The following is a 12,610-nucleotide window of genomic DNA, read 5'->3' on the forward strand; positions in this document are numbered from 1 at the left end:
AACAGAAAACAAGTATTTAAAGTATTTACCGACCCTTTATCTTGCCATTGAGGCAAGTCTTCTGAAAAATTTATTGAACCGTGTGGGTATTTACTAGCTCTGTTTAAGCTGGGACGCCAGCTGCTACTGCTTAGTAATGATTTGTTTTCTTTTTTGCAGGGCAATGCTAGCCTCGTTTGCCAGATCGATCACGAACACGAGACAGTGTCTACCTTCGAGCAGCAGTATGTGGACGCCATCAAGGCGCTGTGGGCAGATAGCGGTATACAGGAATGCTACGACAGGCGGAGGGAATATCAGCTGACAGACTCTGCTAAATAGTATGTCTGCAACTTGTTTAAGAAAGAGTTATTCAAAGAAAATAGAACTAATTAAAGCTGTTTTTGTCAAAACATTTGTATTTTAAAAATTGAGTATTGACGAAATATAACTCTTCATTTAATCAACTGAAGATATAAATACACAAGATCTCAGGGTAGTGATATTGTGTGTTTTTTGTCGAATGTGTAGCCGACATTCACCCTCATTCTCAATCTCGGGCATTCGGCTCCATTCCCAAACTCAAAAAAATTAGTTTACCCCAATGACAGCCTTAGATTAGCAATGTATGGTTTTCATAAATATGGCACAATTATTTTTGTTAAATGCAACATTTAATAAGTTGAACTATTGTAATCTTATATCAATAACGATTGTATTTTCATTTTTAATGTAATTGTTAGCAAACACAGCACTAATTTCCCAAAATAACTCATAATGACGCCATTTTTCACAATTCCAAGTGTCCCGGACCCATTCAAAAATGCAGAAAAACTCTACAGGGTTTTCATTAAGACTAGAGAGTTGCAGAGGTTTATTGGAGCAAAAAATGTCGCAACGTAAACAAAACCATTTTGTCACTTAATCCCCCATGTCATTTGTAGCAATAATTCAATACACTGTATGACATTAATATCATGGGCACTATTATAACATGTAAATAGTTATATAAAGTACAAGACGTTACTTATTTTTTCACAATTATCTTTGTTTATATACAATAAAGAAAAACAATCATTCGACAAACAACATAAATACCAAACATCGTCATATATAATGCCAAAATCAATAAAACAGTACACTGCCTAAATTTTAAGAATTATGTAAATACACATAAAAGCACATACCTATTCATCTGAAAAAGAAATATCAATTATCTGAACTTTAAAGATCTCAATTCCAATTGTTTAAACAGTTACATTCGGTCATACTCCGTTTTTTGACACTTAATATTTATGCTTTGCAGGCTCTATCGTTCTATTTATTGGTCTTCGTGAAGGATTTTCAAGACATGTTTTAGTCATAAGTTTGGAATGGTGTCACCACTTTGACCAATTTATCGCAAAAGCTAATAATTGCGATCCACTACGAATCACTTGGAGACGGACTAATCACATTTCTTTCACATTCAATTTTTGTACTGCTTTTTGTGGCAATAGAGTCTTGAATACATTTGACGACTTAAATTGTACAGTGTATTAACAAGAATCATGTAACATATTAGATACTTTTAAGCCTATATATTTTATGACGAACTGTTCATTACCGATCAATATTTGAGCCTCATTACGTCTGTGGTTAATGATGTCCCACACTGCGTTTAGTGGCACACTCAAATATATAGTTCTTCCAGTAACAGCTAATGGTTAATAATCTTAAAGTTTATTTAAATGTGTATGTATATGATTTTTATGTTAAAATTTTATGTTCTTAATCGTAATCAAACACTTATGTGAATTTATATGAATATGTATGAGGAAATTTAAAAACAAAGGTGAATGGTTTTAAACTTTTTATGAAGCTCGAAGGAATTCAATCAAAAAGGGAAACTAGAGCGTTAAACTAAAATTTAGTGATATTTTCTAAGCACTGAAGCTGCTTGGAAAATGACATTTCAGGGCTAAGTTTCAATTTTCATGAGATTGAAGAAATTTTCTGCCGGTATACAGTAGAAATCCAGCTGTAGCATTTAGCATACAAAATGCCACGATTATTGTTTTCTTCAATGAAATTGATAACGATAATGGTATCCAATGCATTATATGGTTACTGACACGTCTACTAGTATTTGATGCAGAACAAGAGTCCATCTGCAAAAAAATGCCACAGTGACACTACGGCAGAATGAGTTTATGACTAAACAAACGGAACATTGTTCAGTCTCCACACTAAACACAAGCCATGTTTCTAAGGGCTTGTGAAATAAAATAAAATAAAATAATTTCAATTATTAATAGATTTGAGCTAGTGATCATTTCATCTGTTACTTTAATAGCACAATAATTCAGGCTTATGGCTGATACCAATTGTAATGTTACAGCTGATTTTGAAGCTGCATAAAACTCTTCAATGTCAATGATGTTCTTGTATTATTTCTTCATAACGTTTGTTCTAGTATTTTTTTTTAAACGTGTTATCTGTTTTTGGAAAAAACATGACATGGCCGTATATACACTATGACATAACTCTCCATGTGTTTTTCTGTTTTAGCTACTTAGATGATGTTGATAGGATCGCTCAGCCTGACTTTTTGCCAACTCTGCAGGATATTCTCCGAGTAAGATCCCCGACCACTGGGATCACAGAATATCCATTCAACTTGGATAGTGTAATTTTTAGGTAAGCCAGTCGAGATAATATACTATCCCTTCGACTTCCCAACTAGAACCTTATTATTTAAATAGCACTCAGATGATTGCAAAATGAACTGTGTTCAGTAAGATTTCTGTTGAATGTGTGTGCTTAACCAAACAGAACTCTGATGCTGTGACGTTCGAGATAAACGTTCAGTTACACAATCGCTCTCGTCACAAAAATAGGCTACTAAGGATATGCAAGCAATTTTTTTGAGGCACGTTTTCAGTCTGTGTTTAAAATAAAAAATCCGACACACAAATTTTTTGTTGCTCAGTTTGTCATATTTTTGCGATATTGTCGCCATTGGCCATAATGGCGATTGACAGCAGGAACACCGGTGAAGGACCGCGTGCCTTTAGGCGATCGCGTTCGAAGAAAAGCGTCACGCCCCTTCGGAGCACTGGATTAAATTACTGTGTACCCTAAACATATACTATAATGACAACGGCCTTTTCTATTTCTAGAATGGTAGATGTTGGCGGCCAGAGGTCAGAACGGCGCAAGTGGATACACTGTCTTGAAAACGTTACGTCCATAATGTTTTTAGTAGCGTTAAGCGAATATGATCAGGTGTTAGTGGAGTCAGCCAAGGAGGTGAGTACTTTTTTAATTGTTATTTGTGTTTATGGATCCCATCTCCCGTCGACTATATCATTTGCATTACATCTCTGTTTAATGGCAACCCAATATGGTCACAGTGAATTTACCAATCTTAGCTGTATGACACAGTCACAGTGAAACGGATTCAGTGATTGAATCCATTGGAAATTCATATAAACGGTTTCTAAAGATATGGTGATGCAATACAAAGGCCTCACATTTTTAATTAATGCCTTTCAAATCAATACAAGTTCATTAAAATGAACAGGTACTTTTCCAACAAGTTTAAATGTACCTATGCGTTTTCATTAAACCTCTGCGATGCACATTTATAACGAATATGTGAGAGGGTTAATATTGAAGTATTGAAGTTTGTAGGTTGGATGGTAGATCAGTCAGTTGAATAAATAAAGGTCATTCAGATATGCACAAATGCCTAAAATAAATCTGATATTGAAAGCAAGATGGTAAATGCTTAGGTGAATATGTGTTATTAAAAAGCACGTTCTGGTATGGAATATAAATACACTATTTTATAAAGTGTATATAAGTGTATATATTTTTGTATTTAAATCCTCAATTACGTATATGGTAAGAAACAATGTACACTATTCTAACATTCTGCGGAGTATGAGGTACTTTGAATGCATGTAGAGGATTTTATAAGGAATTATCCAAAGTAGCTTCAGGAATGAGGGACGTTACTTACATATCCAGGGATATATGCGCACAAAGTTCACTTGTTTGCTATTTGTGAGATTCTTTGATTCGAACGGCGTTAACTCCTTACGCTTTGAACGCCGGGAAAAAAATCCAGGGATTGTCAGTTACTGGCAATCTCATTCCTGAGTATTGACATAGATATTTCCCTTGGTTTAATGTTGTCGTGTCTTACTTAACGAGTATTGACGGAATTTATTTAGAATACTATCGTAGATACCACAGTATCCGAAACAATTGTGCTAAAATATATATTTTTGAACAAGGAACTTATGTTCTCTTTGACTCTACAGAACCGGATAGAGGAATCAAAGGCCTTGTTCCGCACTATCATCACATACCAGTGGTTTCAAAACTCTTCAGTCATATTGTTCCTCAACAAGACGGACCTTCTAGAGGAAAAGATTATGCATTCGCACTTAGTCGATTATTTCCCGGACTTTGATGGTAAGTTTGGTCTATTATATCCAAGAATAAGGATGTTAATGTGTCAATTATTTTTGGATTTTATGATAAGTTGAGGGAAATAAATTTGATGTTAAGTTTTGTTGATTACTTTCTAAATTTTGAAGTTTAATTTTTCAATATTTATAATTAATGTTAAACTACACTAATAATGCGTGGTTGCTTGAGCTTAGGCATTCACTATAAGTCATCTATTTACCATCATTCGATGTTATATTGGGATAATCAATAATTATTCTCCAGATTGTAATACTAAAATATTCGTTTGATGGATGCTTATGTTTCAATATTTGTTGGTACGTTGGGTTGGAATCGAATGAACGGTAAATTGATTCCTTCAACCGTCTTATTATTTTCGAAAATTTAAGAGAACATTTAGATTATTTTTAAGAAAGTGACAGTCACTAAAATTGTTTGATTGTCAATTCTAAAAACATTTTTCCCGATTATTTAATAAAGTTTACTGTCATTATTCCTCCGAGGATTTGTTTTAAAACATTGGTTATTAAAGATTGTCTTATTATGCATTTACACATGGTCTTGATTATGACATGGATATTGCTGCAATTGAATATTATCATGATGATTTTATTACTGCTGCTGTCAATCATGATGTTGCATCTTTAGATAAATGACGTTTTCATATTTGTTAAGGTCCAAAGAAGGATTCACAGGCTGCTAGAGAGTTTATATTACGGATGTTTGTGGACTTGAAAAGAATTATCTACTCGCATTTCACTTGCGCCACAGGTTAGTGTCGGGTTTAACCTATAGAGTTTCACTAACAAATAAATCACAAATAAATCACTTACGCCTTTTTACCATTACTATTTGTAAGTATACAATTAAATATATACATATACAAGATAAGTATGTATACTTTGGAAATTCTTGGCGCGATACAAACTGTAAAACAAAATATTATATGTGCGAGTTTTCGTTTCATCCCGTGCTACACCTTTTTTATACAACGTTACCATTTAGATTTTTTTTCTAAAACATGTATACCGGTACTCAAGCTTTTTAGCGTTTGCAGTTTGCAGAGTTTGAATCGGGGCATCGTGCGACTTTATATAAGAAACACATTGTTATCACTCTAGAGGCAACACATTAACCTATTATTGACGAAAATTGGTAGGAATATAATTTTTTACAAAAAATGGGCTAAATTGAAACCTGGGTCATGTGCGTCTAAAAAGGTCAAAAGACCTAATTTTAGAAAAATAACTTCTTATCACTATATAGATGTCACATTTATGACTCAGTCTGAATGTATTGAATGTATAAATCGTAGCATTTTTACCAGTCTTAAATCCACATTTACGACTAAATCCTGATGGAACTTTATCAGAGTTTTTATCAGGATAAGGTACGTTATTGAACTAGTCCAATCATAGGAAAGCATTTTTATCGCCGTCGAGGCTACATTTATAACCAAAGTCTTATGAAATAAGGTCATACTTTTTATCTTGATAACATCTTGCTGAGTACGAAATTGGGTCATATGCAACCAAACACTAGGTCACCAGCAGATTAAATCTGATAAAAAGAGTAACCGATTATAAATCTTCATTTATGACTGACGTTGTCATAATAATTATCTTATAAATATGCATGTTCACGCTTGAATTTAATTAAAGGTCACAAGGACACAAAAGGTAGATCAACAGGTCAACAAACAATCTTGATGAAACATTTACAGAAAGATAATATTCACAATACACATACGTGTATTTATATGGGCCGAGAACGACTTTGCGTCAAATCTATGTAGCCTGTTAGGAGGAAAACTGTATGTCTCGGTCTTGATGAAAATTGGTCAAATGTTCTTTTTGACAATACCTAAGCCAAGTCACATGTGTACAAAAACGAGGTCACTTTGGTTAAGTTGTGAAAATTAAATTTAGTTATCGTACTATTTTGTTTTGCTGACATGACATTATAACTTTAAAAGACGTCATGCAACGTAAACAACTTTCTTCTTTTCGGTTTCAACCTTTCTATCAACATCGACAATTTAAACAGTTCCTTGAAAATGTTATACTCAGCTATTTTGGAATATATAGATGGATAAAATATGTGACTTTTATTTCTATTGTACTGTTCATTATGTGATGCGATCAATTTAGGCTTTATTATTGGACAAAGTGTAAACATGTATTATCATTATATTAAATATTGTGAATTGCTGCATTCGTGTATAAGTTAAATGGAAACAATAACTTCCGGCACAATTAAAATGTAAGTGACATTATAAAGCTGGATTGTTGATGGTTTAAATAAAATGATTATTGATTTTCTATACAATTATCAAGAAAAGAATAATCAATAAAGTCCGGAAATTAAAAGGGGACAATACATGTTATTGCACAATTTAAGTAACTTACTTTTGTTCAAGACCTTTACATTACCAGGAGACATGTAAGAAGACTTTTAACGAAATTTTATGGGAAAATAATATCATTATTCAAACTAAATATACCACATACCTCTTGAGTCGTTGGTAATTTTCATAAAGATCTTACATCACAAATATTTTATAAATTTAAGGCTATGAATCATTATAAACATTATTATTAACCCCTGGTTGCTTTTTTCAAATGAGTATCGTCTGTAAACATAAAAAATAATCGTTTGTATTGATAGTGTTAAACCGCCATCTTGAAAAATGCAGTTCTTCTTGAGCCGTGGGTTCTGATTGGCTGTTACACTTTCAAGATATGCGTACTATATATAGCCTTAAAACTGACATAATAGGTGAGGTTATTTTTTTGTGTGAAAAAAATGTCAACAATTGATGCATAACGATTCTGTGTTATTTAGGAACACTTTATGAACAAAACGTATCGAGTTATAATGAATTACAATAGTTACCTTTTTTGTCGCATTTTTTTATTTACCAAACAATGTTGACTGTGTCAAAACTATTTTTCCGAAACGAACAGCATCAATTTCGAACGTTGGTTGTAACAAGTGATTTCACGCGTTCTGTATACTCACGACTCTAAAAGAACCCACGACACAACAAAAAATGTAATCAGGCTAAAAATATATCCTGGTGTGTCCGGGATATTTTATTTAGTTGTTTTACTGATATAACGTTCTATTTACAAAGAAGTGTTGTTCTTAATTGCAAATACAATATCAGTTACATAAACATATATCTAATTGATGAAAACATTTTATTTCAAAAGCCCTTCGCTCAAAATATCAAAGGACTTGAGCATTTCTAAAACGACATTAAGCTGAACATAAACAAATGTTGAAATGGCCGCTTTACCTGGAATCCTGGGGGCTTCGGGTTGAATATCAGCAAAGTCAAATAGCAAAACATGTGTGTATATAGCTTATACAACAATTTCTACAGCCATTCTTCTCGAGCCCAAATTAAGGTAGCGCATTGATTTATTTACTTGTATTTATAGCATCTGCAGTTGTACGCAGTATTCCAGTAAATCCGTTTGAGGCTCGGTAAATAATGAGAATGTAAACTTACCATTGTGCAACCAAATATCTGTCATCTTCAAAATTACAAAAGACAAACAACTGGAATCTCTTTTTTGTCGCAACATGTTTGTTATTCCCCACTAAGAGGTAGTACATCGGACTTTCTCTGTCCGTTGGTAAGCTTGTCCATAGAAAATATAGTTTTTGAATCGAATTCTTTCCACATTACTCATTTGAATTAAATTCAACTAAATAGTGAACAAATGTCTCCACCATCAAGTGTAGATGTGTGGACTCAGCGGGTTGCATTAATCACTTTTGTTACAAATCTATTTTTGATTTAAAAACGTATAACTTGTCTTCTTTCAGATACCGAAAATATCCGGTTAGTGTTTGCAGTAGCGAAAGATACTATTTTACAGCGTAACTTGAAGGAATACAATTTAGTGTAAAAAAAAAGCGGCGAAACGCTTGTGGAGTCGTCATGAAAAGTGACCTTGATTTTTAAACCTTCATTTCTACATCGGTGTGACTGTTGTAAAAACAGTTATACGGCGCTTGTAAACAAAAACACACACACAGTGCCCGGACGAATCATGCAAGAACGATTATTTTCTACATGGAAACCGTTGCCATAGTAGTTTTCTATGACGCAAACATGATAGGGTTGTTCCGTCGTCTTTAAAGACTCAGCCATACTATGTCGGCCATTTTCCTTTGTGTTTGTTTGACATCAATTTATATATTATTAAAACTAACCTGCGCTGTTTTTCGACGATCTATGGGAAAGTGATAACTGCTTTGTGGATATGTTATTTACTCACAACTTTGGCGTTTGACGCTGTGAGGAATTGACTCTTGAAAATTTGAAGTAACCGACGAAACTTCAAACGAAGCAGTTAGTATCAGCAAGATTATACATGAGCATACATGCGAAACTGCATTTTATATTCCCAAGGAAACAACATCACTTGTCATCCTATTTTGATGGATAGCATTGACATGAAAACATAAATTCACCAGTCAAAAGCCAAGTGAACAGCGGAATTTTGCCTTCCGTGCCAGCTTACAGACAAGTGTTTGTGTAGAGAATTTCAGAAATGAAATGCATTGTAATGTATTATTGATTGTATATTCTTTACAAACATCGTAAACAAGAATGGTAGCATTTTAGAAGTGATTATTCAAGGGTTTAACGGAAAGCTTGTGTCATCTGATATGTAAATGTGAAGGATAAAGTTTTATATTCATACCTAGCAAGTTTGTGCTTCAGTCAACGATTGTGTTCCGCACATGAACATTGTTATCCCCACGCTTTTTGAAAAGCGGAGGGATATTGTGGTTATCTACGCCGTTTGTCCGTTCGTCCGTCCGTCCGTTCTGGCCACTATCTACTCCTGCACTATAAGCACTAGAACCTTGAAACTTACACAAATGGTAGCTATGAGCATATGTGCGAGCCCTGCACTATCTGGAATTTTGATCTGACCCCTGGGTCAAAAGTTAGGGGGGTTGGGGTCGGGCCAGGGTCAGAGATTTTCACTCATGTTTATGCCCCTGGTATGGTGCATTGGCCATAACTTCTGCAATATTGAAGATAGCAACTTGATATGTGTATGCATGCATGTGTATCTCATGGAACTGCATATTTTGAATGGTGAAAGGTCAATGTTAAGGTCATCCTTCAAGGTCAAAGGTCAATAAACAAATCCAAGGGAAGTTATTAGCTTTAAAGGGAGGTAAGTAATGAACCTGCCAAATGATTTATTTTTATAAATCAAAGCGGCGCATTGTGTTTCTGACAAAACACATCTCCTGTTGTATGTTATTTTACATTAACTTCTTCATATCTACACCGATTCACTTCCAATTGATATTGAACATCTCTTATGACAATACGGTCAATCTCAACTATGCATGGCCCCATTACCAACCCTGCCCCCTTGGTCAAACATGCGGCGTGGGGATACGCGTCGGCCTCTGCCGCGCCATTTCTGGTTCATAATTAAAATAGGTCAATAGTTTTCACATGTGATTAGGTGAATGTACATTTGTTATTTGGACATGTTCTTTACAAATAGCTTTTGTATGAAACGTTCATTTCATAAAGGGGCTAGAATGACCCGAATGCAAGGTTCACATGACGTTCTTATCGCATACAGATTATTAAGTATACAATTAATCCATAAAATGAGTGTAATCACTACCAAAAGTACCGCTTTGATTCTATGATACATTGTCTATAAGGTTTACTATAACTTAGTTTATGGCAAGTGTGACATTTCAAACTTTGCTTATACCGATATGTAAGTTTGTGTTTAGTTTGGTTTATGAAAACTCGCTTTCTTAAACAAATTTGAGAGTGTTGAAACCTTTTAACACAAAATCAAATAATATTATAAAATACATAATTAATAAATATGTGTTTTAATCTTAATGTTTTTGACTGCTTTAAATCATATAAGTTTAAACAGGAACACGTTGTAACATTGTTTGTTGTTGACTTGACTTAAAGTCATCGTACATATAAATTAAAATTAGTAGTTGTATTATACGTTTACCATATGACAAATTTTTATGTTGCAATTGAAAAATTATCTTTTAACCATGTTTTCTGTATTTTTAATACTTAATTAATAATTATACATTTTTAAGAAATCAAATGTTTAATATTGATCGCGCAATGACCTTCTTATGTTTGACCAAGGTTTAAAACATTTCACTTGACTTCCTTAACTATTCCTTAACTATTACATATTAATTAAATTGGCTATCAGGTTGATAGAAATGCATGCAGTTTTAAAATGGCGCCATATTTTAATTAGTTTTGTTTACGGAAAATGCGTTATCTCCTTATGGGCGACCTTAGAAAACGACTGTTGAAGCTTCATATTGAAATCACCTGTAGGAGCGTTCTTTAGATTCCCCAAAGACACCAAGTACTAGTTTGACCCAGGATATTGACTCGGTAATATTTCAAGATGCCGTATGCTTTCGTTTATTGCAATCGATAAAACGAAAATAGGGTTCAACTAACTAAGTGTAGCAATACATTTTCTTCGCAAACGAAGAAAACAAACAAAACAAGAAAAGTGATTTAAATTGCAAATACTAGTATATAGACATAAATTACTATAAATATACTGGAGAAGACATCTTTTCTGGAGAAGATACACACATTGCAAGTTTACCTCACACAATCAAGAAATACCATATCGTAAATGTATACAAATAAAAAAACAAATAAAGTCGCAGATAATTCAACAACATTTTGGGCGGCACTAATTTATAGTTCTTTACCGATACAAAACAGAAATTACATATTTGTGTGAGATATTACATTTCCTATCTGTGTTTTTGTTTCTTGTTTTAAGAACTAGGTTGTGCGTATAGCACTATTGAATGTAGTTCAGTGTTAGGTATTTAATATTCACAATGACATTAATTTTAACAGAACAGCAAATCTAAAGACAGTTTTTTATGAATTTCAAAAGAACAGAAACAGTAATACATGTACCAGAAGACAAGAGCGTCCACGAGGAACAAACGAAACTTCCGATCATAGAGGTTCAATATATGTATTTTATTAAAAGTATTTCGGTACCTCAACAATGTTTGCTAATTCATATTTTCATAGTAAAATTTTTGACCAAAAATAGCAGATTTTAGATGTATGACTGGTATATTGATGCCGAAACTGACAAACAACAGATAAAAGAAGATAATTCATCACGAACGCGGCCTACATCAACAAAATAACAAGCAAGTCAGATTTATCCCATGATGAAACATTTTTGGATGCATTCAAAAGTCCAGGCTGAGACATGATGACTTATATGATAATATTACATTAGTTTACGAGTTCTGTTTATACAGGTAAGACACATTGTGAACCAATCTTATTTACCTAAACAATCGATTCAATTAACATGTAACAATGGAAAAAGAAAGTCAATAATCAGACAATGGTACTGGAAAGCAAAGATTGCACTATAATAATTACATTTTCAGTATGCAATTACCATCAATCATAATCAAAGCGCTCGATTATGTATGAATGCATCAGGATTGAGTTGATGGTGCATTATTGCAATTCTTGTGAACTTGATTATGCTACGAACTGTTTCAGGTCACTGAATTTCTTTAATGTTTGCGTTTTAAGTAAGTGCGTAGCATACATTTGTTTGTAATGTGTTTATGTAATTAGTTTTTAATGTAATGTTATGTTATTCCTAAAAAGTTGAAGAAATTGTCGTCTCGCCTTTAATGCTTTAGTGTGAGTAATTCACCAATATTTGGAAAAGTATTATATGGTATCAAATAGTGTAATCAACGTGTCTCTACATCACAGAAAATATTATCATATGTAATGTAAACAAAAATAATACTCATCGAATAAATTTACCTCGAAAGCCCTCGTAAAGTTTTGTGATTTTATTTTTGTCACGATGTTACAATTGATGCTTTATATAACGTTGTGCGATTTTTTTAAGCACTTTAAGTTGTGTTGATACTTGCCACTATGTTTATAATGTTACACAATTAAAGTTACAATTATTTATTAAATAGTTGAGTATGTCTAATGCAAAAATTAGGTTTACACTGTCAAAGCTGTTGGTTATCTCTTCAAGGGCAGTGTCTGTTATTGTATTCATATTTTAGTTTTGGTACTTTCTTAAATATAGTCTAATTTGATACAGAA

The 12,610-nt window shown here is 33.2% G+C and overlaps 1 protein-coding gene across 1 annotated transcript in view; it reads left to right on the top strand.

The window, feature by feature from the left end:
- Positions 1–8,611, top strand: part of LOC127867281 (guanine nucleotide-binding protein G(q) subunit alpha-like) — a 46,428-nt gene extending 37,817 nt beyond the window's left edge. Inside the window, exons 4-9 of the mRNA XM_052408333.1 lie at positions 160–320; positions 2,530–2,658; positions 3,141–3,270; positions 4,290–4,443; positions 5,116–5,211; positions 8,278–8,611. Coding sequence (XP_052264293.1) covers positions 160–320; positions 2,530–2,658; positions 3,141–3,270; positions 4,290–4,443; positions 5,116–5,211; positions 8,278–8,360 — 753 coding nt within the window. The 3' untranslated portion in view covers positions 8,361–8,611. The remainder of the gene's footprint in view (positions 1–159; positions 321–2,529; positions 2,659–3,140; positions 3,271–4,289; positions 4,444–5,115; positions 5,212–8,277) is intronic.
- Positions 8,612–12,610: the final 3,999 nt, after the last annotated feature.

The sequence above is a fragment of the Dreissena polymorpha genome, chromosome 2 (assembly GCF_020536995.1).
Source record: "Dreissena polymorpha isolate Duluth1 chromosome 2, UMN_Dpol_1.0, whole genome shotgun sequence".
Classification (NCBI taxonomy): domain Eukaryota; kingdom Metazoa; phylum Mollusca; class Bivalvia; order Myida; family Dreissenidae; genus Dreissena; species Dreissena polymorpha.